Consider the following 23196-nt stretch of genomic DNA (forward strand, 5'->3'; position numbering starts at 1 on the left):
CAAGTTTGGAAAAGGTTTTATTTGCCAAAGAGGAAGCTCTGGGAAGGTTCCACACCTGTGGTTGGGGGCTCAGCCGCTGCTCTGCTTGGCTGCCAGCCTCTTGTCTCTCTCTTCAGCAATGGTGAGGCGGATACCCTTTCCGCGGGGCAGGGAGATCCACGGCTTGTTGCCCTGCAGGGGTTTGAGAGGAGGCGTTACTACGAGGACACAGGAGCCTTGTTCCTACCATCGCTCCCTCGTCCACCGGCCCCCTCTTGCCCAACCTTCCATACCCATTACCTTTCCAATGACAAAGATGTTGGACAACCGGGTGGCAAAGCTATTGCCGTTGGCATCCTTCACATGGACCACATCAAAGGAGCCAGGGTGCCGCTCCCGGTTGGTGATGACCCCGATGCGGCCCAAGTTAGCTCCACCAGTCACCATGCAGAGGTTGCCTGAAGGGAACAAGCAGAGGGAAGAAAAGATCAGGAAGAGCCATTCCCGGAATGTTCCTGTCCAGAGAAGCCAGAGCACCCTCAGAGCACCCACTCCACTCCTGCAAATCCTTCTCAGCCGAAGCAAAATGGGGGCACTCAGATCCCAAACCACAAACTTCACACTTGTCTGTCCCCAAGAAACCCTTCAGGACACTAACATCACTCAATCCCTGGGCGGAGGAGATGTTGAACACTTGCCTGTGTCAAACTTGATGAAGTCTGTGATCTTGCCCGTCTCCAGGTCAATCTGGATGGTGTCGTTCACCTTGATGAGAGGGTCAGGGTAGCGGATAGTCCGGGCATCGTGTGTGACCAGGTGCGGAATGCCCTTGGTTCCCACAAAGATCTTCCTGACCTTGCATAGCTTGTACTGGGAAAGCAGAGGATAGGGAAGATAAACAAAAGGGAAGAGACACACAAGAGGCCCTTCTCTGTTCTGAGCCACATGGGTGAACCCTGAAGCCTTGCACCTGCCTTTAGAGCAGCATTTCTCAACCTGGGGGTCAGGATCCCCGGGGGGGGGGGGGGGGGGGTCAAAAGAAGTTACAGAGGGGTCACCAAACACCATCAAAAAACATATATTTATGATGGTCTTAGGAACCCATTTGGCAGAGAAGGATGAAGATCTCTCCACCTGTCCTTCTCTTTCTCCTACCAAAATCCCTCCTTCATTATGATTGGCCAGCCTCTCAGCCAAGGGGAGGGCTGTTTGTGAGACTCCAAGTGAGGACGGGAGAGCAGTCGTGCCCAACACATATCAGCATGGTGACCATGGGTGGACAAGGGGGAGCATGTGAGACTGGAGGGAGGGTCATGCCAGCGAGTCCCATCAAGGCATGGGGGTTCTATATGGAAAGTTTGGCTCAATTCTATCATTGGTGGGGTTCAGAATGCTCTTCGATTGTAGGTGTACTATAAAATCCAGCAACTACAACTCCTAAATGTCAAGGTGTATTTTCCCCAAACTCTGTGAGTGTTCACATTTGGGCATATTGCGTATTTGTTCCAAGTTTGGTCCAGATCCATCAAATTTTCTGTTGGTCGTGGAGGCTCTGTGTGAGAAGTTTGGCCCAATTCTGTCATTGGTGGGGTACAGAATGCTCTTTGATTGTAGGTGAACTATAAATCCCAGCAACTACAACTCCTAAATGTCACGTCTATTTTCCCCAAAATCCACCAGTGTTCACATTTGGGCATATTGAGTATTCATGCCAAGTTTGCTCCAGATCCATCATTGTTTGAGTCCACAGTGCTCTCTGGATGTAGGTGAACTATAACTCCAAAACTCAAGGTCAATGACTACCAAACCCTTTCAGTATTTTCTGTTGGTCATGGGAGTTCTGTGTGCCAAGTTTGGTTCCATTCCATCATTGGTGGGATTCAGAATGCTCTTTTTATTGTAGGTTAACTATAAATCCCAGCAACCACAACTCCCAAATGACAAAATCAATCCCAACCCCACCAGTATTAGGTATTTGTGCCTATTGGTCGTATTAGGTATTTGTGCCAAATTTGGTCCAGTGAATGAAAATACACCCTGCATATCAGATATTTACATTGCGATTAATAACAGTAGCAAAATTACAGTTATGAAGTAGCAATGAAAATAATTTTGTTTGGGGTCATGGCATGAGGAAGGTTGAGAAACATTGCTTTAGCGCAAGTTCAAGGAAACACGTTCCCATCATAACTACATCCTCAGAACTGTCCCTAAACAGACGTTAAGTTTTTCCTATGGAAATTCATACAAATTCACCCCTCATCACTTTTTGCTTTGGGAACCACCCCCAAATGCATATTTCTTGTGACCCCACTAACTCTGCCATTTAACGGCAACCACTAAAACCAGCCTCAGAACAAGTTCTCTCTATATGCAGATGCCAAGTGTCAGCTCCAACACATTTATAGCATACCATTTCCCAGGATGCCTCCCTCTTTCTCAAAGGAGACCACGAAGCCCCCCCAAAAGGACTGACCTTGGCCTCTTCCGGCGTAATCCGGTGAACTGCAAAGCGGCCCTTGGTGTCATACACCAGGCGGAAGTGTTCGCCAGTCTTCTCAATGCTGATTACATCTGACAAGGAGAAGAATGGAGGGATTGGACTCAACCACTGCAAGGCACCCACTCCTTGCCTCTCCATTCCTGTCTTTGGAATTCTCTTCCTCCTTTGGCCGCCCCTTTAAGACCCCAGAGAGGCACCCCTCATTCTGCTCACCCATGAAGCCGGCAGGGTAGGTGATGTCCGTGCGGACTTTGCCGTCGATTTTGATGAAGCGCTGCATGCAGATCTTCTTCACCTCGTCCCCAGTCAGGGCATACTTCAGTCTGTTCCTGAGGAAGATGATGAGCGGCAGGCATTCCCTCAGCTTGTGGGGCCCGGTGGAGGGTCGGGGAGCCTAAAAACCCAAAGACCACTGTAAGCAAGGTTCTGGCACAATGAGCACCAACACTACCAGAAAGAAGCCAGGGTAACACCAAGCAGGAGCCAATAATAATAACAACAACAACAACATCAAGCTATTCTGGGACTTCCCAATTCAGACAGAAAGCGTTTTGGATTGTTGATGTTGCAACCCCAGGTGACAGCAGGATTGAAGAGAAACAACTAGAAAAGCTGACACTATATGAGGATTTGCAAAGACTCTGGCACAACCCCGTCAGGGTGGTCCCAGTGGTGATCGGCACACTGGGTGCAGTGCCTAAAGACCTTGGCCTGCACTTAAACACAGTTGGCGCTGACAAAATTACCATCTTCCGGCTGCAGAAGGCCACCTTACTGGGATCTGCATGCATTATTCGGAAGTGTCCAATGTGTGATCCAATACAACAGCCAGCAGAGTGTTTGCTGTGGACTCATCTAGTGTTTCAAATCATCATCATCATCATCACCATCATAATCTATTTATATCCTGCTTTTCTCCCTAAATGGGACCTAATGCAGCTTACGTTATATAAAAGACTATGCAAAACAATATGCCTATGTAAAGCAATAGCCTATAAAAACAAATTTACAATAAGAAATAAATAAACATATTTAAAACCATTTGTCTAAGCCACCCGGCCCTTTGCAGGGGTCCCATTTAAAGGCACACAGGCAACTTCCTGGCCCCCTTAACCCCAAACGAGACTCTCTATATGCAGCAATATTATCTGTTCAAAAAGGAAGCGCCAAAGCAGGTATCTGTAATTGGCCATGCATAAACATGGTAGCTACAAACCCCGCTACTCTCATCCTCTCCCAGCATTCTTTATAAGTATTTATACTTGTCCATAAAGAGATGGCAACAGGGTTCCACGTTTACAGAAAGGGCTACCTAGAAGTCAGCATTGCACTCGCAGTAGGAATACAAATATGCAGCTCATGGGATCCACAAAGGGTCTTTACAATGGGATCCACTAAGAGTCTTACTCCACTCTCCCCTTGAGAATGCAACACCCTGAGAACTTTGAAGAACAGACTTGGAGACCACACAGGCAGCATTTAGCTTGAGAGAATCACCCCGAGGGGTCTTTGTCTACTTACAAAGACGCCTGTCAGCTTATCCAGCATCCAATGCTTTGGAGCTGCAACACGCTTCAGGTGCTTCTTAGGTCCTCGAGCCTAAAGCAGGAAAGCATGAAGTGCGTAAAGGACTACTACTGTGCTATGCTAATAATATATCGTATGTACATATAATATTGACCATAATACAATATACTAAAAATGATAATATAATAATGATTATATATTACATAATACTTGTAATATTATTAATAATATTGCAGCATAGTGGTAAAGTAAAAAATAGTAATATGTAAAACTATTATTGCGCTACGCCAATAATATAATATATTGTACTAGCCATTCCCTCCACGCGTTGCTGTGGCCCAGTCTGTGTAGATGTGTTTTGTGTGTGTATATATGTGTATTTATGTGGTTATGCGCATACGTTGTAATATAATGTATTTTTAATTTTATGTTTTGGCTTTTAAGTCTCTTCTGCTGTGTTTTCTATGAGTGAAGGACATACATTGGGCTGTTAGGTGTATTGTGCTCAAATTTGGTGTCAATTCGTCCAGTGGAGTTATGAGTTATGTACTGTGTTGTTGATACTGGTTGTTAACCGCTCTGAGTCGCCTGATGGCTGAGAAGAGTGAAGTAATAAATAAATAATCCCATAAACAAACATTACATTTTTATTTATATAGATGTACGAATATTGATCATAACAGAGTTCATGATCATAATACTGTAATACAATATAATACTAATACAATATAATAATTATTTCACATTACATGTACTATTACTAATACTATTGAAGTATAGTAGTATAGTACAGTACAGTAATATATAATACTAATATTGTGTTATGCTAGTAATATAATATATTATATGTACATATAATTTGTAAGCCACTCTGAGTTCCCTTCGAGGTGAGAGGGGGTGGGGTATAAACACAGTAAATAAATAAATAAATGAGTTGCCATTCAAAGAAAGCATGGAACATTTTGGCTACAATAATGGCCCAAGAGGAGCTTTTTTTTTTTTTAAAGGAAAATCTTACACAAACCAGAGACAGCAGCCACTCTATTGCTGGCCCCTTCCTTGATGGGAGTGTGTGGAGCCCCTCCAACAACCCTGCCTGGCCCCTGAACACAAGGCCTGCCTCACCTCCCTTCCAGGGCTCCTCTGCCCAAGAACCACCTGAAATTCAGCAGATGCAAGGTTCCTTCAATGGGGTGACAAACTCCAGAGGGTGCCTCCTGCTCTTCCTGACCCACAGGGTCTGAGAAACCCCTCTACCCACCCTGCACAAGGTGACTTTCTCGTGGGCAGAGGCACCTCTTCTATCCACAACAGGAGGGACATTCTAAACTTGGTTTTTGTTGAAATTCTTCACTATTTTTTGTTTGTACACCCTAAATACAATATATGGATGAAATACAGGAATTCCATTTTTTTCAGAGTGTTTTCAATGGCAAAGGTTTTATATGTTATACCAACTGCTGCTCTGGGGCAGAGTGAAGAGAAAGGGGGCCAGGGGACAGTTCCACCTTGTCTCTTGTGCTATTCTAATAATATAATATACATATATTTATAATATTATAATGTAATGCAATATAATACTAATAATATTATAATTATATATTTATATTACATGTAATATTACTAATAATATTAAAATATAATGGTATAGTACAATATAGTAATATTTAATACTGATATTGTACTATGCTAATAATGTAATATATTGTATGTATGTATGTATGTATGTAAAAAAGGTAAAGGTAGTCCCCTGACATTAAGTCCAGTCATGTCTGACTCTGGGGTGTGGTGCTCATCTCCATTTCTAAGCCGAAGAGCCAGCGTTGTCCGTAGACACCTCCAAGGTCATGTGGCCGGCATGACTGCATGGAGCGCCGTTACCTTCCCGCCGGAACGGTACCTATTGATCTACTCACATTTGCATGTTCTCGAACTGCTAGGTTGGCAGAAGCTAGGGCTGACAGCGGTAGCTCACGCCGCTCCCTGGAATCGAACCTGCGACCTTTCGATCAACAAGCTCAGCAGCTCAGTGCTTTAACCCACTGCGCCACCGGGGGCTCCATGTATGTATGTATGTATGTATATATGTATGTATATACATATACATATATATATCTTGTAAGCCGCTCCGAGTCCCATTCGAGGTGAGAAGGGCGACATATAAATGTTGTAAATAAATAAAATTCTGTATCTTCCAAATAATTCTGATGCATTCTTTTGTAAGACTGCAGCAAATTTTATTCTTGAACTTAGTAACTCTTAATTATGCTTTATTTGTTTTATCTGTAACTTCCTCCTGTTATATATGCCTGTGTTATTTTGTTGTTGTATGCCAATAAATGTGGTGTGAGTAACAGGAGGACAGTTGGAGCCCTTGTCATCCCCTTAGCTTGTGTGAGACCCATGGAGCAAGGCAGCCCAGGCAAACTCCCATTCCTTCCAATGGCTTCCTCTATGAACTCTCTTATTGTTGTTATTTCTTTATCCCCCTCTTTTTCTCTTCACAAGGAGACTTAAAGCAGCTTACATTAAAAGCATTTCAATATGGCGTAAAATCTAAAAATATATGAATATCGAAACAGAATTAATTATCATTGGTATTTAAAAAATCAGTTCAAATCTGTTGTTGAAGGCTTTCGTGGCCAGAATCACTGGGTTGCTGTGAGTTTTCTGGGCTCTATAAACATTCTCTCCTGTGGCAGGCATCCTCAGAGATTGTGAAGTCTGTTGGAAACTAAGCAAGCGGGGTTTATATATCTGTGGAATAATGTCCAGGGTGACAGAAAGAACTCTTCTCTGTTTGAGGCAAGTGTAAATGTTCCAATTGGCCACTTTGTTTAGCACTGAATAGCCTTTGCAGCTTGAAAGCCTGGCTGCTTCCTTCTTGGGGGAATGAAAGCTTAACACCATTGTTCCTCCTTTTTGGGCTCTTCCCTCAGGATTTTATTATTCTATCTTGTCTATTCAACCCACCCTATTTGTTTGACTTTTATTATGTTAATTTGCACTGTTTATTTTATTTTGTGAGTTTATGTATTTTGTTCTGATGTAATTTTTATTGTTGTTTTGTATTTTATTTTATTGTATTACATTTTTGGGCTTGACCTCATGTGAGCCGCCCCGAGTCCCCTTTGGGGAGATGGTGGCAGGGCATAAATAAAGTTTATTATTATTATTATTATTATTATTATTATTGGGGGAATCCTTTGTTGGGAGGTGTTATAATTGTGTTGTATTTTTTTATCTGATGTTTTTAACTGGTTAAGGTGTTTTACTTGTGTGTTTCAATTGTTGTTATTATTATTAGAAACACAACAAGATGAGTTCACAGCAGACAAGATCACTCTGCTAGCATTATTATTATTATTACTATTATTATTATTAGCAGCTGGCCCTAATTGTTTCCTGTCTGGTTTGTGTGTGTGTGTGTTGTCCTTTATTTGCTATCCTGATTTTGGAGTTTTAAAATACTGATAGCCAAATTTTGTTCAATTCCATGGTTTCCTCCTTTCTGTTGACATTGTCCACATGCTTGTGGATTTCAATGGCTTCTCTGTGTAGTCTGACATAGTGGTTGTTAGACTGGTCGAGCATTTCTATGTCCTCAAATAATATGCTGTGTCTATATTGGTTCATCAAGTGCTCTGCTATGGCTGACTTCTCTGGACTGAATTATTCTGCAGTGCCTTTCATGTTCCTTGATTCCCCCAGGCAGGAAGCAGCCAGTCTTTGAAGCTGCAAGGCTATTCAATGCTAATCAAGCTGGCCAATTGCAACATTCAGATTTGCCCCAAACAGGCAAGAGTTCTTTCTCCCACCCTGGACATTCCACAGATATATAAACCTCCCTTGCCTAGATTACAACAGATATATAAACCTCACTTGCCTAGATTCCAACAGACCTCACAACTGCCAGTCTTTGAAGTTGCAAGGCTATTAAATGCTAATCAAGCTGGCCAATTGCAACATTCAGATTTGCCCCAAACAGGCAAGAGTTCTTTCTCCCACCCTGGACATTCCAGATATATAAACCTCCCTTGCCTAGATTCCAACAGACCTCACAACTGCCAGTCTTTGAAGCTGCAAGGCTATTCAATGCTAATCAAGCTGGCCAATTGCAACATTCACATTTGCCTCCAACAGGCAAGAGTTCTTTCTCCCACCCTGGACATTCCACAGATATATAAACCTCCCTTGCCTAGTTTCCAACAGACCTCACAACTTCTGAGGATGCATGCCATAGATGTGGGCGAAATGTCAGGAGAGAGTGCTTCTGGAACATAGCCATACAGCCCGGAAACTCAAAGCAACTCAGTTAAAATCCATAAAAACATATTCAATATTCAAAACCACAGCAGGCCCTCGTGGCAAGGCCCCCTCGGCTCGTCCACTTCTACATCCGGGCACTCAATAGGGCCCTCTCCTCCGAGAGCACCCAATCGGGGTAGGGAGGGGGGGGAACGGGCATCCGACGCTGGGAACCGCTCAGGAGGAGCTCCCCTCTCGCCCACGGCGGCGCCCCTGGTCGGGCAAAGCCCTCCGCTTCCTCCCAGCCGGGAACGGGGCGCCTCGGCCGAAACGTTCCCACGGATGGCAAAGGATTCCCGGGAGGAGAGCTCAGAGCAGCGTACTCACCATGGCTGCGCTCCGCCGAGAAAGGACCGCCGCTTCCGCTACTGGACGGATATCCGGTGCTACGGCCTGGAGCGGCTATACAGAGCTTCTGGGCTGTTTCTGGTGGCACTCAACAGCGGCACCTACTGGCCGGTGGTGGTGCAGACCAGGAAAAATGTGGATTTCTTGGCAGCAAGACCCAAGTTATTGTCGAAGGCTTTCATGGCTGGAATCAGTAGGTTCTTGTGGGTTTTTTCGGGCTATAGAGCCATGTTCTAGAGGCATTTCTCCTGACGTTTCGCCTGCATCTATGGCAAGCATCCTCAGAGGTAGTGAGGTCTGCTGGAATTAGGACAATGGGTTTATATATCTGTGGAATGGCTGGGGTGGGGCAAAGAGCTTTTCTCTGCTGGAGCTAGGTGTGAATGTTTCAACTGACCACCTTCATTAGCATTTGAACAGAAAGGAAGAGACCATGAAAATGAACAAAATCTGGCTACCAGTATTTAAAAAACTCTAAAATTACAACAGCAAAACAGCAGAGAGGAAACAACCAGGCACATCTTAACACCTCTCAACAAAAGATTTTCCCAGGCTCAGCCAGGCCTTCAAATGCTAATGAAGGTGGTCAGTTGAAACATTCACACCTAGCTCCAGCGGGGAAGAGCTCCTTGCCCCACCCCAGCCATTCCACAGATATATAAACCCATTTTCCTAATTCCAACAGACCTCACTACCTCTGAGGATGCTTGCCATAGATGCAGGCAAAACGTCAGGAGAAAATGCCTCTAGAACATGGCCATATAGCCCGCAAAACCTACAAAAGCCCAAGACCTAAGTTATTTATCTATTACTAGCCGTCCCCTGCCACGCGTTGCTGTGGCCCACTCTGGTGGTCATGGGGGCTCTGTATGGGAGGTTTGGCCCAATTATATCGTCAGTGGGGTTCAGAATGCTTTGTGGTTGTAGGTGAATTACAAATCCCAGCAACTACAACTCCCAAATGTCAAGATTCTGTTTTCCCCAAACTCCACCAGTGTTCACATTTGGGCATATTGAGTATTCGTGTCAAGTTTGGTCCTGATCAATCATTGTTTGGGTCCACAGTGATCTCTGGATGTAGGTAAACTACAAATCCAAAATCAAAGGACACTGCCCACCAAACCCTTCCATTATTTTCTGTTGGTCATGGAAGAACTGTGTGCGAAGATTGATTCAATTCCAACGTTGGAGTTCAGAATGCTCTTTGATTGTAGGCAAATTATAAATCCCAGCAACTACAACTCCCAAATGTCAAGATTCTATTTTCCCCAAACTCCACCAGTGTTCCCATTTGGGCGTATTGAGTATTCGTGTAGAGTTTGGTCCAGATCCATCATTGTTTGAGTCCACAGTGCTCTCTAGATGTAGGTGAACTACAGCTCCAAAACTCAAGGTCAATGTCCACCAAACTCTTTCAGTATTCTCTGTTTGTCATGGGAGTTCTGTGTGCCAAGATTGGTTCAGTTCCATCATTGGTGGAGTTCAGAATGCTCTTTGATTGTAGGTGAACTATAAATCCCAGCAACTACAACTCCTAAATGACAAAATCAATTCTTTTGAGTAAAGGACATACATTGGGTTGTTAGGTGTCTTGCGTCCAAATTTGGTGTCAATTCGTTCAGTGGTTTTTGAATTCTGTTAATCCCACAAACAAACATTACATTTTTATTTATATAGACTAGCCGTCCCCTGTCATGTGTTGCTGTGGCCCACATGGGGGTTCTGTGTGGGAGGTTTGGCCCAATTCTATCGTCGGTGGGGTTCAGAATGCTCTGTGGTTGTAGGTGAACTATAAATCCCAGCAACTACAACTCCCAAATGTCAAGATTCTATTTTCCCCAAACTCCACCAGTGTTCCCATTTGGGCATATTGAGTATTCGTGTAGAGTTTGGTCCTGATCCATCATTGTTTGAGTCCACAGTGATCTCTGGATGTAGGTGAACTACAACTCCAAAATCAAAGGAAACCACGCAAGGAAGGGAGCAGAGTGGCACCAGAATGAGCCCAAAACAGAGGGCAGGAAAGATCTGAGTGGTGGTAAGTGGCTGGGAACAACAGATAAAGCAGGCAGCAATTATATCAAAAAAAGTTTTATTTTCAAGGCAAAACAACTTTTAAAATCAGCTTTCTTCCTGGGAGTGGACAAAGGCAATAAAAGAGGAAAGGAGCTTCCCCCAGACCCACTTTCTCCACTTCCTCCTGCTGTTCAGTTGCCCTCAACAGTGACCGATTTACCATGAGCCCTTCATATTTCCAGTATAGCAGTGATTCTCAACCTGTGGGTCCCCAGATGTTTTGGCATTCAACTCCCAGAATTTCTGGGATTTCTGGGAGTTGTAGGCCAAAACACCTGGGGACCCACAGGTTGAGAACCACTGCAGCATAAACTGTGGAGATCTGATTATTTGCAGATTTGAGTACAATGGTCTCTCTAGGTCAGTGGTTCTCAACTTATGGGTCCCCAGACGTTTTGACCTTCAACTCCCAGCTGGTAAACTAGCTGGGATTTCTGGGAGTCCAAGGCCAAAACACCTGGGGACCCCACAGGTTGAGAATAACTGCTATAGGTCCTCCAGTACGATTCTATGATCAACATTTGAGGGAAGTTGCCCACAGAGTTGTGAAGGAGAATTTAGAGATTCCTAGATAAGTTTTTCAACTTTCGAACCCCTAACTGGAGGGTAGACTGTCACCCCAAAGACCTAGACTCTGGTGATGTCAGTCACAAGCAGCATCTCCCAGCTCAGGTACATCACAGCCTCCTCCAGAGAAACAGCTCTATCAGAAAAGCAGGTACCAAACGGCAACGGTAGCAGCTGCAACGGGTGAGTGGGCCCCAATGAGCCCGGGGATGATGATGACTCCAGGAGCCTCATCAGAGACAATTTCCAGAATCCTCCATCTGCTGCTGACTACTTCCAAGCTGCACTCTGTTCCAGGAGACATTTCTCATAGAGGAAGCAGGCACTGCTACGCCACATGTTTCAAGTTCCCTGTAAACAGAGCAACGCTCAAAGAGGCATCCTTTTCTAACGTGGGGGCCCTCTGCCCACCCCCTCCATCCTCAAGGAGCAGCAGCACTAATCAGGGCGTCCAAAGGGTGCACAGCACAAACCCAAAAAGGGACAGCAGGCCATTTAGGGGAAATGGCCCTAAGTTTTCAAACAGCTCACCTTTTATACAGCTGAGGATTTCCTGGATTCTCTTCGGTTCGTTGCGGTCAGGTCTGCAACTTGGCGTGATCTCCAAGACGTAGTCTGGGCCATATTCTGTGAAGAACTACAAAAGAGGAAGTGGGAAGGCTCAAGAGGCTATGGGACCAAGCGTTCGGCCACTGAACGGCAAGCAAATGAAAGAAGACTTAAGCAACTTGTGACAATGAATTGACCCAGACTTGGATTTTTAATAGGCGTGTTTTAATCTATTTTTAAAAATATTTTTAATTTATTGTTGAATGTTTTATGATGCTGGGATCGTATGGTGCTTCTGTGAGGCCGCCCTGAGCACACACACACACACACACACACCGGGGGGGGGGGGGGGTGAGAAGTGTCAGATATAAATATTGGAAATAAATAAATAATAAAACTATTTATATACTGCTCCATCTCCCCAAGGAGACTCGGAGCAGTTCCCAGGTTTTTGTTTTTTGTTTTGTCGGGTCAGGAGCGACTTGAGAAACTGCAAATCGCTTCTGGTGTGAGAGAATTGGCTGTCTGCAAGGACATTGCCCAGGGGACGCCCAGATGATTTGATGTTTTTATCATCCTTTGTGGGAGGCTTCTCTCATGTCCCCGCATGAGGAGCTGGAGCTGATAGAGGGAGCTCATCCGCCTCTCCCCAGATTTGAACCTGCGACCTGTCAGTCTTCAGTCCTGCCAGCACAGGGCTTTAACCCACTGCGCCACCGGGGGCACCAGGTAACATCACAAAACATACTAAGTAAAAAACAACATAACCATAAGATTAACAAAACAAAATATAAACATAAAAATTGTCGCCATAAAACACACATAAATAATCCTGCCTCTTCAAGGCAATTAAAAATTTTTAAAGTCCGGGCCAAGATTTGTGCAAGCCCAAAAATTCTAGGGGGCCCAGGAATTAAGTGCAATGCTATGGCAGGCAACAATAATATTAGGTACGGGTCTGTGGCTGTTCATAAAATAAATAAATAAAAGCAGTGGTTCTCAACCTATGGGTCCTCAGGTCTTTTGGCCTACAATTTCCTGAAATCCCAGCCAGTTTACCAGCTGTTCGGATTTCTGGGAGTTGAAGGCCAAACCATCTGGGGACCCACAGGTTGAGAACCATTGGCTCCTGGGAAATAGGAGGGGAGGTGTTTCTGGGGGCTCTAGAGAAGGGGAGGGGAAGTAGGGTCGGATCCTGGCCTCTCAAGTCCCACCTAAGTCTCCCACTGAGTTGGTGAAGAAGGGACCATTACCTCATGATCCGGGATCTCTGAGGATAACGTTCTCCCTAGAATGACTGCAGTCAAGTAAGTCCAGCACCGGACCGTGTTGGCAAGATGGTAGCCCCCTGTCTCCAGGAGCAAATGGTCACCAAGTCCAGAAGAAGAAGAGAAAGAGAGGGAGAGAGAGAATGGGAGGTGAACTCAAGGAGCACATTGTGAGACCAGCAGACGGCCTTTTGCATCACTCAAAGACTGAAACACTCAAATAATTTCCAGCCACAGAAAATAAGATCCAGGGGCATATAGCAGAACTGGGCAAAGAACCAGAGTGATGGCTGCTCAAAGAAACCGGCACTGCTTCAGCCATCCAAAGTCAAGAGCTCTGGGTGTCCATGAGGAAGAAGGAATCAAACAGCTGGTGCTGGCAAATCCCCACTGGACCGCGAGGGTCTCCCAAGCAGCACCCCTTCCTCCTTCGCCACTCACCTCCTCCCAGGACGAGGGTTGGGCGCTGCCATTGCAAGACGTACCGCAGGCACTTGCCAATCCCTTCAGGGGTCAGGTTGAAGGAGCACATGGGGTCTCCAGCAATGGTGTCTGCCCCCAACTGCAGGACCACAGCTTCGGGGCTAAATGCAGCATAGACTTCCTTCAACACCCTACAAGGGTATGCAGAGGTGGAAGGGAGAGAGGGATAGGGAGCAACCTGTAACCATGAGATATGCCCATGAGGAGGGCACTTCCAATGAAGTCTGGACAAAAGTACACCCTTCACACCCACATTCCACTCCCCATCGCTCTGTGCTCCAAACCAAATGTCCTGCTATAGTTAATGACGCCCCAGAAGGAAGACCTTTATCCCCAAAGACCCATTACCCCTCAGGGGCTGCTGGATGGAAAGGCTTACGTCTCGCAGATCTGGTAGTATCGCTCATCCTGGATGCCATCTTGGAGGGGCACGTTGACGCTGTAGTAGCGCCCCTTCCCCAGGCCCACATCCGTCACGTCTCCTGTTCCTATGCAAAATGTACACAGGAGGCCATGAAGGGAGTGTGTTGGGAAGGGTGGCGTTTGTCAGAAATATTAAAAAACTAACTATTAATATTAAAAAACTAACTACAATTCCTGAACGAAGTCTGTAAACTGAATGGGTAGCAAATGTGAAGTTCCCTTCTCTACAGCTTGTCCTGTATTATATATATATATATATTGCTATAATAATAATAATAAACTTTATTTGTACCCCGCCACCATCTCCCCAATGGGGACTGGGTGCGGCTTACATGAGGCCAAGCCCAAACAACAATTACATAAAATAAAACGGAAAATGCAAATAATAAACAATAATTACATAAAACAAATGAAAACATAGCAATATAAGATTATAATAAACACAATGACAATAACAATGGGCAAGCTACATGTAATGGATACAAGAAAGGCTGATTAAAAGCAGATTAAAAACTCAGGCGAGATAAAACAAAAACAGATTATTTGGGAAGGAGAGCTCATTATAGTGAAGGTCATGGAACCAAGCTTTCCCACAAGGGGGGAATGTACTCCAATGACAAAAAAACGTTGAGGCTAAACACTAGTGTGAGGATGTAAATCTATTCATCAAATGTGCAGCGGAAGAGCCAGGTTTTAAGGTTCTTTTTAAAGGTTTCTAGGGTAAGGGCTTTCCTAATCTCTCCAAGTACTGAGTTCCAGAGTCGGGGAGCCACAGAGGAAAAAGCTCTCTCCCTTGTACTCACCAGGCGAGTCTGTGAGACTGGCAGGGGTGAAAGAAGGGCCTCCCCAGAAGAACGGGCTATGTATATGCCAATAAAGGCTTATTGGATTAAATAAAAATAATAAAAAACTAACTAGGTATTTTAAATTACAAAAATGTGAGTCAAGCACTGAAAGGGTTAAATGGATGCAATGAATCAGCAAAAGCTGCAATTCAATATAAGCAGGTGTGCCTGTAGCTTGGTATACCTCAATGTTAGTTGCCCTCAGTATGGGAGAAGCCTCAGTATGAGAACCCCTCAGTGTGAGAAGGCTCCAGTGTTAGTTTGCCTCTGTATGAGAGTGCCTCAGTGTTGGTAGGTCTCGGTGTGAGGTGGGCCTCAGAGTTTCTGGGCCTCAGTGTGTGAGAGGCCTGGTGTAAGAAGGATTCAATGAGAGAAGCCCCAGGTAGAAGGCCTTGAGTGTTGTTGTCGGCGGCCTTGGCCTTTGTAAGCTGCATGGAGTCCTTCGGGAGATTTTGCGGGGTATAAATAAAGTTAATAAATAATAATAATAATAATAATAATAATAATAATAATTGTGTGTAAATCTCCAGTGTGAAGGCTGCTGTGTGTAAAAGGCTACTGTGTGAAGCTCCTGTGTAAGTTTGGTGTGAGAAGAGGCTCTGTGAAAGCAAGGCTGTTTATCTGCATGAGAAAGAAGCCCAGCGTGGAAGCAAAGAAGGAAGTGTAAACAACTTTGTGTTGTTCTTGTAAAAAATGCAACCGTATTATTTTGCTATAAAGAGCAGTCTTCTATAGAAGATGTAACATCGGTCTGTGTGTTTTTGTTCTTTTTATCACTTTTGGCTACCAGTGCTGTGTCACACTGCTAATAATAAGTTACTCTGCTGTACAAAGATGAGGAGGGTCTTTTGTTAATAAGCTCACTCGCCCAACAGCCTTGTGTCAGGAAGGGTGGCTTTGTGCCACGAAGCACAGCACCATGGTTTGCTCTGTAAGTCCCTCAAGGAGCAAAGGTGGAGCACAAAAGCAGGGCAAGGGCTTCCCAGCACTCTTATGAAACTGCATCCAGAGACCTTCAGCAAGAGCTGTTGCGTCTTCACTCGACCTCCAAGAGATCCCTCAAGGGTTTTGGGATCTTGCACAGAGCAGAGACAGTCAAGAGAAAAGGGAGATGGAAATTTTGGTTGGCAGTGCAAAGAGAAACCATAGGAAGTGAGAGCTAATCAACTAAACAGATGGTTTTGTCACTGTGTGCCTTTGAATCAACTCCAGTTTATGGTGACCCCATGCTAGATTTTCTCTGGCCAGATTTCTTCAGGGGATTTGTTACTATGCTAGCCTTCCTTTGAGGCTGAAAGAGGGATCTTCTCAAGTGTGTCTTCGTGTCCAAGTGGGGATTCGAACCTCGGTCTCCCAGAATCCTGGTCCAAAGCACTTGCTTAGAACTGATCACTTACCTGGGAAAAAACCAGGTGAAAATTTGTGCAGAGACACTGTCATGACCTTGGAGGTGAAGCTGAAGGCATCTTCTACACCTGTTTTGGGGAAGATGGGAAAAAACTCAGCAGGTGGGAGGAAAGGCAGAAGAGACTCAGTGGGTGACCAGCATATGAATCCTCACCATCCCCATGATGCAGGTCGAGGTCGACATATAGGACACGCTCAAACTTCCGCCGCAGCTGCAAGATGCCCAGGACAGCATCGTTCAGGTAACAGAAGCCGGAAGCTTCATCTCTGGAAACAAAGGGTGAGGGTGGAGAAGGACTTCTGAGCCAAAATATGCTCAACTTTTTGTATCCTGTTTGATTTTTTGATGCTCTGCTAATTTTAGAGCACCCAAAAGAGCAAAAATGAGGCCAGGATGATGATGATGATGGTGATGATGATGATGATGATAATAATAATAATAATGTCACAATCCCAGGTGATAGCAGGATTGCAGAGAAACAACTGGAAAAGCTGACACGATATGAGGATTTAAAGATCAAACTGTGAAGACTCTGGCACAAGCCAGTCAAGGTGGTCCCAGTGGTGATCGGCACACTGGGTGCAGTGCCTAAAGACCTTGGCCTGCACTTAAACACAATTGGCGCTGACAAAATTACCATCTGCCAGCTGCAGAAGGCCACCTTACTGGGATCCGCACACATTATTCGCCAATACATTACACAGTCCTAGACTCTTGGGAAGTGTCCGACGTGTGATCCAATTCAACAGCCAGCAGAGTGTCTGTTGTGGACTCATCTTGTTGTGTTTCAAATATTATTATTATTATTATTATTATTATTATTATTATTATTATTTATACCCCGCCACCATCTCCTCAAAGCAGTCTCAGGGCGGCTTACATGAGGACAAGCCCAATAATACATAACAGCAAAATAAATACAGAACAACACAACAAATCATCACAGTAAAATAAAAACATAAGAGTAAAATAAAACAGTGCAAAATAACAAGGTGAAAAATCAAACACAATGGGCAAACCAAATGTACAACATAAAATGATAAAACACTGGATGAGATAAAAATGAAAAAGGTATATAGGAAAGGGAGAATGCCATCTTGTGCAAGCTGATGGTCTGACCAGTCACAGTGTAGCATAAAGAGATAAGGGGGGGGGGGGGGGGGGTAGATCCTGCCCCGGCATAAATTAACGAAACACAAGCACATTTCTTACTTTTTAGCATGATGCCAGCCTCCTTGCCAGTTGATGGCCACTTGGCACTTGCCATCCACTAAACACTGGGCAGCTGTGATAGTGGCCCCTCCCACGGCTGCTGCATAGTCAAAGATCCCTTCACTGGTCGGACAGTCATAACCTGGAAAAACCGGAGGGAAAGGGGGATACCATGGGTGGAAGGAGAGGCCCTACTCTAAGTCCCACCCCCTTTGCAGGTGCAGTTGGTGGAGATGAAGGAAAGGGCCTTCTCAGCAGTGGCCCCATGGCCGTGGAACTCCTTTCCCAGCGATATTAGATTGGCTACCTCCCTCCTGTCCTTTAGAAAGAAAGTGAGGACTTGGCTATGGAACCAAGCGTTTGAAGAGTTGTTACAGTGCAATATACAGCTACAAAGTCAAGATGATTGGAACTGCTTTTGGACTATAATTTCAGGACTATGTGCTATGTTTTAACTGCTTATTTAAATGTATTTATATATTTCCGTTTAATGATTTTAATGTATAATGTATTTTGTATGTTTTATTGTTTTAATGCAGCATTGAATTATTATAATAAAGTAATACTTTTTTTTGAGAGCCCCCCCCCCCCGGTGGCGCGATGGGTTAAACCGCTGAGCTGCTGAACTTGCTGACCGAAAGGTCGGTGGTTCAAATCCAGGGAGTGGGATGAGCTCCCCCTGTTAGCCCAGTTCCTGTCAACCTAGCAGTTCGAAAACATACAGGTGTGAGAAGATCAATAGGTACTACTTCTGTGGGAAGGTAATGGCGCTTCATGCAGTCATGCTGGTCACATAACCTTAGAGGTGTCTACGGACAACACCAGCTCTTCAGCTTAGAAATGGAGATGAGCACCACCACCCAGACTCAGCCACGACTAGACTTAATGTCAGAGGAAAACTTTATCTTTAATAATATTTTTATTTATTGTGTCAGAAGCACATTAAGGGTATATTTAAAATCTATTTAAAACACAAAGAAAGTTTCCCCATGTCAGGAGCGACTTGAAAAACTGCTAGTGGCTTCTAATAAGAGATAATTGGCCGTCTGCAAGGCCGTTGCCTAGGGGATGACTGGATGTTTTGATGTTTTACCATCATTGTGGAAGGCTTCTCTTGTGTTCCTGCATGGGGAGCTGGAGCTGACAGAGGGAGCTCATGCACGCTCTCCCCAGGTTCGATCCTCCAACCTGTTGGTCTTCAGTCCTACCTGTACAAGGGTTTGACCCACTGCGCCATCGGTCTCCTTACCTAGTCCATATTCCACAGACTCCGGGTCATCGTCATCGCCCTCTTCGCTGACCTTCTGCAGGTGCTGCAAGTAGGCATCTGTGTGGAAGGCAGCCATCTCTTCCATAGAGGCCACTTTGGGCTGGACGATCCTGGGGAAGAGCAAGCAGCTAAGCCAGGCCCAGTGCTCAGGGGCCCAAGGGACCATCCAGTCCAACCCCCTTCAGCCAGACAAGAAGACACCATCCAATCCAGCCATAGATAAATGACCATAGATGTGATTGAAAGAGAGATCAGATATATATATATACACACACACACACACACACATATATATATATACTAGGCGTCCCCTGCCACACATTGCTTTGGCCCAGTTTGTGTATTTGTGTGTGTACATATGTGTATGTGTATATATTTGTGTATATGCGTATATATGTGTGTTCGTGTATATATGTGGTTTTGCACATGCATTGTTATGGTTTGGGGGGGGGTTGCCTTTTTAAGTCTCTTCTGCTGTGTTTTTCAGTGTTTTTATGAGTGATGGTCACTCGTTGGCCTGATACATGTATTCTGTCCAAATTTGGTGTCCATTCATCCAGTGGTCTTTGAGTTATGTTAATCCCACAAATGAACATTACACTGTATCCTAGAGTTGGATGGGATTCCCAAAGGCCATCCAGTCCAATCCCTTTCACGAGGCAGGAAGACACCATCTAATCACTCCCAATAGATGGCCATCCAGCCATAAACTACCATAGATGTGATTAAAAGAGAGAGATTACACACACACACACACAAATCCTAGAGTTGGGAGGGATTCTCAAATGCCATCCTGTCCAATACCTTCAGTCAGGAAGGAAGACACCATCCATTCACTCCCAACAGATGGCCATCCAGCCATAGATAAACAACCATAGATGTAATTGAAAGAGAAATTATATTTCTCTCCTAGAGTTGGAAGGGATTTCAAATGCCAGCCAGTCCAGTCCCATCAGCCAGGCAAAAAGGTATCATTCAATCACTCCCAACATATGGCCATTGGGTCATAGATAAACAACCATAGATGTAACTGAAAGAGAAATTATACTGTATATTTCTCCTAGAGTTGGAAGCGATTTCCAAAGCCATCCCGTCCAATACCTTCAGTCAGGCAGGAAGACACCATCCAATCACTCACAACAGATGGCCATCCAGTCATAGATAAATGACCATAGATATGATTGATTGATTGAAAGAGAGAGAGATCACACATACACACTTATCCTACCCACCCAGCTGTTGCCTGCCTGCCTACCTCATGTGATCCAGCAGCGAGTAGGCCTTGATCAAGGAGTGAACCATGCTGGCCTAAAAAGAAAGGGACAACAGGGGAGAGAACTGGTCACAAAGGCATCCAAAGAAACAAGACACACAAAAAAGTGGTCACAAAGACACTCTCCACATCAGGCCATAACAGGGATCATCAAGTTGGAAGAGACCCCCATAGAATCATAGAATCAAAGAGTTGGAAGAGACCTCATGGGCCATCCAGTCCAACCCCCTGCCAAGAAGCAGGAATATTGCATTCAAATCACCCCTGACAGATGGCCATCCAGCCCCTGTCTAAAAGCTTCCAAAGAAGGAGCCTCCACCACACTCCGGGGCAGAGACTTCCAATCCAAGCCCCTTCTGTAACAAAGGAAGGTGCCAGCAAAACCTCAAGGAAAGGACTCTGGGGAAGTCTAGAGTCGTAGGGGACCCCCAAAGACGATGCAATCCAACTCCTTTCGTGGCAGGATGACACAATCCGATCCCTCCCGACAGATGGCCATCTCCAGCCTCTCAAAAACCTCACTGGACTGTAAAGGAGATGCCACATAAACACTAGGAAGTACTGCTACTGTTTAGATTAGTTATAAGCAAACTTGGGCCTTCCAGGTGTTTTGGACTGCAAGTCCCATCATTCCTAACAGCCTCAGGCCCGCTTAAGCGGCTGAGGGGGAAAAGGAAAGGGCCTGAGGCTGTTAGGAATGGTGGGAGTTGCAGTCCAAAACACCTGGAAGGCCCAAGTTTGCCCATCCCTGGTTAAGACTCTTCCTGGCCTTTGACTCCATTGCCATCCCTCCCTCTGACCCACCCTCTGGGGCACTTTGCAGAGAGCGTCGCATCGCGCCACATATTCGGCGCTATAAACGTAGCAGGGAGGCGGCGGCGGAGCGGCGGCCATAAGAGACCCGGACTCTCCTTCCTCTTCTCTTCCTTCTTTCTTTAATTCCTTCTTTCCTCTCCTCGGGCCGTCCACACGGGGGCGTGCGTTGCAACCCGGCCACTTCCGGCGGACGGACGCAGCCACTTGGGAACTTCCTGCGGGACATTCTAGGAAGCGTGGTTCCTCTTTTCTGCTTTCAAGACCTTTCAATGGCGAGGAAAGCAAAGGCTGGGGTGGCAATGCTGAGAACAGGAAAAGGGCCCTGCCAACTGAGGCCATATTGACAACAGAGGAGGGCGACTCAAATGATCAAAGGTCTGGAGAACAAGCCCTATGAGGAGCGGCTTAAAGAGCTGGGCATTGTAATCCTACATATTGTGGGCACAATGAAAGGGAGATGTTGACAAGCTGGAACGTGTCCAGAGGAGGGCGACGCAAATGATCAAGGGTCTGGAGAACAAGCCCTATGAAGAGCGGCTTAAAGAGCTGGGCATGTTTAGCCTGAAGAAGAGAAGGATGAGAGGAGATATGATAGCCATGTATAAATATGTGAGTGGAAGTCACAGAGAGGAGGGAGCAAGCTTGTTTTCTGCTTCCCTGGAGACTAGGATGTGGAACAATGGCTTCAAACTACAAGAGAGGAGATTCCATCTGAACATGAGGAAGAACTTCCTGACTGTGAGTGCCGTTCAGCAATGGAACTCTCTGCCTCAAAGTGTGGTAGAGGCTTCTTCTTTGGAAGCTTTTAAACAGAGGCTAGATGGCCATCTGTCAGGGGTGCTTTGAATGCAATATTCCTGCTTCTTGGCAGGGGGTTGGACTAATTGGCCCATGAGGTCTCTTCATGGGCCAATTAGTCCAACCCCCTGCCAAGAGAGTTCCACTGCTGAATGGCTGTCACAGTCAGGAAGTTCTTCCTAATGTTCAGATGGAATCTCCTCTCTTGTAGTTTGAAGCCATTGTTCTACATCCTAGTCTCCAGGGCATCAGTAAACAAGCTTGCTCCCTATGACTTCCTCTCACATATTTATACATGGCTATCATGTCTCCTCTCAGCCTTCTCTTCTTCAGGCTAAACATGCCCAGATCTTTCATCCGCTCCTCATAGGACTTGTTCTCCAGATCCTTGATCTTTTAGTCACCCTCCTCTGGACACATTCCAGCATGTCAACATCTCCCTTCAATTGCGGTACCCAGAACTGAACACAGTGTGATTCCAGGTGTGGTCACGCCAGGGCAGAATAAAGGGGTAGCATGACTTCCCTGGATCTAGTCACTAGACTCCTATTGATGCAGGCCAAAATCCCATTGGCTTCTTTAGCCGCTGCATGACATTGTTGGCTCATGTTCACCTTCCTGTCCACAAGGACTCCCAAGATCTTTTTCAAACGTACTGCTGGCAAGCCAGGCATCATTCCCCATTCTGTAACTTTGCATTTCATTTTTTTCTGCCTAAGTGGAGTATCTTGCATTTGTCACTGTTGAACTTCATTTTGCTACTTTTGGGCAATCATCTCTCTAATCTGTCAAGATTGTTTAGAATTCTGCTCCTATTTTCTGGGGTATTAGCTCTCCCTCCCAATTTGGTGTTGTCTGCAAATTTGATGCCTTCTATTTACTTACTTCTACTTAGGCAATCCCTCGTTGTCCGAGTAGGATTGTCTTCCAAGATCGGTGTACTGGCGGTGGGTCCATAGGTGACTGTGGAGCCCTATTCTTGATCTGCATGTTCTCCCTTCTAACCCTTCATCTAACCATCTAGCCCTTCATCTAAGCCAGGGGTCCTCAAACTAAGGCTAACCCTTCATCTAACCCTTCTAAGCCTTCATCTAAGCCGGGGTCCTCAAACTAAGGCCCGAGGGCTGAATGTGGCCCTCCAAGGTCATTTATCTGGCCCTTGCTCAGGGTCAACCTAAGTCTGAAACGACTTGAATTCTCACAACAACAACAACAATCCTATCTCATCAGCCAAGAGGAGGCCCACACTTTCCCATTAAAATACTATCAAGTTTATATTTGTTAAAATTGTTCTTCATTTCAATTATTGTATTGTTTTTAATTATTATTTGCACTACAAATAAGATATATGCAGTGTCCATAGGAATTCATTCATGTTTTTTTCACATTATAATCCGGCCCTCCAACAGTTTGAGGGACTGTGACCTGGCCCTCTGTTTTAAAAGTTTGAGGACCCCTGATCTAAGCCATTAATCAGGCCCACTCGATTCTAGGGATCCAATCTCCAGAAACCAACAGTGAACGTAAAAGAACCCAAAGAACA

General features: G+C 45.2%; 2 protein-coding genes across 3 annotated transcripts; both read right to left on the reverse strand.

The window, feature by feature from the left end:
• On the reverse strand, positions 1–8726 carry LOC132762913 (small ribosomal subunit protein eS4). The gene is made up of 7 exons (XM_060756160.2): positions 8645–8726; positions 4004–4081; positions 2696–2876; positions 2456–2553; positions 678–849; positions 280–437; positions 1–171 (listed from the first exon to the last, which is right to left on the reverse strand). The coding sequence occupies exons 1-7, from the start codon at positions 8645–8647 to the stop codon at positions 70–72; spliced, it is 792 nt and encodes a 263-aa protein (XP_060612143.1). The 5' UTR covers positions 8648–8726; the 3' UTR covers positions 1–69.
• Positions 8727–10740: 2014 nt separating this feature from the next.
• Positions 10741–21045, reverse strand: HDAC8 (histone deacetylase 8). 2 transcript variants are annotated; one of them, XM_060756177.2, is made up of 11 exons: positions 20844–21014; positions 20022–20074; positions 18746–18876; positions 17497–17638; positions 16438–16550; positions 16274–16351; positions 13988–14096; positions 13567–13739; positions 13111–13205; positions 11840–11945; positions 10741–11659 (listed from the first exon to the last, which is right to left on the reverse strand). In XM_060756177.2, the coding sequence occupies exons 1-11, from the start codon at positions 20931–20933 to the stop codon at positions 11637–11639; spliced, it is 1113 nt and encodes a 370-aa protein (XP_060612160.2). In that variant the 5' UTR covers positions 20934–21014; the 3' UTR covers positions 10741–11636. The 2 variants fall into 2 exon arrangements, with proteins under 2 accessions (XP_060612160.2, XP_060612158.2); XM_060756175.2 differs by lacking the exon at positions 10741–11659 and having other exon boundaries at positions 11857–11945; positions 13111–13209; positions 20844–21045.
• Positions 21046–23196: the final 2151 nt, after the last annotated feature.

This window comes from Anolis sagrei, chromosome 10 (genome assembly GCF_037176765.1).
Source record: "Anolis sagrei isolate rAnoSag1 chromosome 10, rAnoSag1.mat, whole genome shotgun sequence".
Lineage (NCBI taxonomy): Eukaryota > Metazoa > Chordata > Lepidosauria > Squamata > Dactyloidae > Anolis > Anolis sagrei.

Excerpts from the sequence above, each read along its gene's own strand:
- HDAC8 (XM_060756177.2), bottom strand. The coding sequence starts at position 20,933 with ATGGCCGCCGCTCCGCCGCCGCCTCCCTGCTACGTTTATAGCGCCGAA. Across the intron at positions 18,877-20,021 it reads TCGCTGCTGGATCACATGAG|GATCGTCCAGCCCAAAGTGG; the intron begins GTAGGCAGGCAG and ends GCTCTTCCCCAG. Across the intron at positions 13,740-13,987 it reads TACTACCAGATCTGCGAGAC|GGTGTTGAAGGAAGTCTATG; the intron begins GTAAGCCTTTCC and ends ATACCCTTGTAG.
- LOC132762913 (XM_060756160.2), bottom strand. Across the intron at positions 2,877-4,003 it reads ATAAGCTGACAGGCGTCTTT|GCTCCCCGACCCTCCACCGG; the intron begins GTAAGTAGACAA and ends TTGGGTTTTTAG. Across the intron at positions 2,554-2,695 it reads CTACCCTGCCGGCTTCATGG|ATGTAATCAGCATTGAGAAG; the intron begins GTGAGCAGAATG and ends TCTCCTTGTCAG.